Genomic DNA, 3047 nt, shown 5'->3' on the forward strand with positions numbered 1-3047 from the left:
GGAACTCTCCCTTAGATAACCTCACGTACAATGTTAATTAAAACCTTCAGTGTGGGCTGTGGGAGTTACCAGGAGGCACACTCAACGCGCTGAGGTCAGTGGCCTCTTTAGAGGTGACTGATATATAATGCAGAACCTGTTATCTTCTTTGTCCTTTCAGTCATTCACGTCTAGGAGCCTTTGTGTTAATGTCTATCCCTTAAACAAAGAGATACATTAAATATTTAAAGTTTTTATTTAAAGATTAGAAGCACTGGAAAGCGAATTCCTGCGCCCGGCTGGCAGCTGCACGTGCAGCGCTGTAGTTTTACACAGCATCAGCAACCAGCTCTGTACGAAGCTATTCCGTCTGCAGGGAACAGACATGTCCTTGTGCTCACAAACCGGAAGCACCAACACAGGCTTTCACTCACACTTGTTTTCAGCTGCCAAAAGATACATGATCTGTCACTTGAGGTCTCACCGAGCCTCCGCCTGGAGGAGAGGATCTGCCTTTTGCGAGAGAAAAACCATTACCTTTTTTTTCACTATAGCCAAGCTGCGACAGGCCTCTCCGCAGCTCCTCTAATCCTCTGATCTTCATTTCAGATTGGAAATACTTCTGAGGCTAGCGGCTAGCCCTCCCAAAACACGACCGAGTGGTTTAGTGGTTTGAACAGGCCCTGGAGGTCCAGGCTGTTCCAGCATTCCCATTTAGAAGATGAATACCTTACTGCACTTCATCTGGAGCTTGCTGTGAAGCTCTTAATTTAAAAGGGATACTGATGCTTTCATTGTATTTCTATCACCATACATTAACACAGCTCTTCCAAAAAGGCAGCCTCTTTGAGATAATTAACTGAAGGCAGAGGAACACTTTCCCGTCCTTTCTGACACGTCACTTCCATTTTCCTGTGTATGAATCTTTTCTCCCAGAAACAAAGAAAGGAAACTCAACTCAAAGCGACAGGGGTGGGGGAGGGAGGAGTGAAAAGAACAGCCTAACAAAATACTGCGGTGGTGTGAAGAGTCAGTCCTGAGGAATGCGATGGTGTAAAGAACAAGTCCTCTCATTCTAAGAATCTCAGAGGAACATGCACAAAATTGTCTGATGAGGGCAAATGACTCTGCCAAGAGCTGCATGTGTCAGACAATGAGACTGTCCATGGTGGGCTGCGTAATGGTATGAGCTTCAGAGACTCTCCAGTGCTTGTGAAAATAGGCGATTTTCAGCACTGCAGGAAAGACTAAGCAATTCAGGCAGAACAGGACCTGGATTAGATGGTAATTTATTCATATGCAACTGTCAGCATAATAAGGAGCTTGGTGGAATGTCTGTTAGTGATCTCTACAATTCTGACTTTTGCCTCCTACCCCTGGACGCACGTATCATTATTAACCCCTGACGTAGCAAAGGGAGTCAGCTCTGGCAGTAGCAGAGAAATGGAGATTCTTCACCTGCAAGACTGAGATTTCTCATCTCCTTTAAACCAGTCTCCACGATCAATAGAGACATGTGCTGCAGTCTGCCCTGCTCCAGGACAATGGCGTTGCATGACACTAAGTTACAAATAGAGACTTTATTGCCCCTAATGTCCACCACTGTCCAGAACAAACTAGATGTTCATGTGTTTTTACTTTCATCAGTTTACTTTACAATCCCTTTCTTTACCCACAAAAAGGAGAATCTTCTTAGTGTGACGTGATGCCCACAGGGAAGTGGCCCATGTCATGCAGAGCCAGGCAGCAAACCGCTACACTGGCTGGAGATGTTGGCTGCTGCTGGCTGTCGTATTGGTGAGATGGCAGGACTGGTCGGCGCGAAGCCAGTGCCACACGGTGCTGCTCTAGCTGCTCTTGCTCCAGAACTGGCTTGGGGATGCTCGCTGCATCAGGTAGTCATTCCTTGCATGTCCTGAGGCGTGTGCCAGGACTATATTTTTAGGTAATCTAGATTACCCTAAAAAAACCTGGTGCAGACTTCATTGGAGATGTTGGCTGAGATTATGAGGCAGGGTTAAACACCTGTTTAATTATAATCTCTCATAAAATCCTGTTAAGTGGTTCAATCTACTGCTCTGCTCATGCCAGGACTTGATTACTACATCTAGTTTAAGAGCCTGTGGTTGAAACAACCCTTTTTAACAAGACATCCAACCTCAGACTGACATCTTGCCCTTCCATAAAATGTTCCAGCAGTTACATAGACTCTGTCCAAGACCTCTGGAGCTCAGAAGATTTGTTACTTTAGCAGATAAAATGTAGCCTCCACTATTTCTCAGCCCAGCCCCCTGGTTATTTCAGAGCTACACTTCATGGAAATACTGTGGAGTTAATAGACTGGAAAAAAACAGGTAAATGGGGGGGTAATACATGCAGGCAAAGTAGGTCACTGCTGTTCCAGGACTGTGCTGAGGAATTGGAGCCTTCTGCCCAGAGCCCTGCTTCCAGCACGGAAGCATCAGTGAGGCATTTCCAGAGCTCCCTACCTCTCCGACTCAAAGTCCGTCTGCTCCTCAAACAGCACAATATGGCGCTTCAGTCTCTGCCTTCGTACTTCACTGGTTGGGTTCCAGAACGTTTCCGCGTTCCCGTTTTTCAACTCGTTTATATGCACTTCCCCATCCTGTGAAGGAAAATTAAGTGAAATCATTGATAACAATCAGAAACACAAAGCAGAAAATAACCCCGACAAACGGAAGCTGCTTCCGGATGATGATCAGGGATTGGTTAGAAGGTTCCTTTCCTCCTCTACCCGACTAAATCTCACCGAACACTTCTTGCAAGTTTCTAAAGTGAATAAAGTGAGGCATGCCTGGAAACATTGGCTGAATTCATCAAAAAAGAATTAGAAAGGGACCTGGTCCCTTTTACTAGCCTTGTCCCCAGACAAGGGTAGCCCCAGAAGCCCTAAGACACTCTCCTTTCCCCACTGTTCCTCCCAGGCACCACCCAGCACATATAAACAAGCTCCCTAGCTCCTTTTCCAGTGTTCCTTCTATTCCCCAGCAGAGCCTGCTGAAATACTATCCTCTCTAGAAAGGAGAGCTAAAACCGAGACACTCTTT

General features: G+C 46.0%; 1 protein-coding gene across 1 annotated transcript in view; it reads right to left on the reverse strand.

The window, feature by feature from the left end:
• Nucleotides 1–3047, reverse strand: part of OSBPL5 (oxysterol binding protein-like 5) — a 56843-nt gene that overhangs the window by 5433 nt on the left and 48363 nt on the right. Inside the window, exon 17 of the mRNA XM_010140696.1 lies at nt 2469–2605. Within this exon, the coding sequence (XP_010138998.1) occupies nt 2469–2605 (137 nt within the window). The remainder of the gene's footprint in view (nt 1–2468; nt 2606–3047) is intronic.

The sequence above is a fragment of the Buceros rhinoceros genome, unplaced genomic scaffold, assembly GCF_000710305.1.
Source record: "Buceros rhinoceros silvestris isolate BGI_N320 unplaced genomic scaffold, ASM71030v1 scaffold16827, whole genome shotgun sequence".
Taxonomy (NCBI): domain Eukaryota; kingdom Metazoa; phylum Chordata; class Aves; order Bucerotiformes; family Bucerotidae; genus Buceros; species Buceros rhinoceros.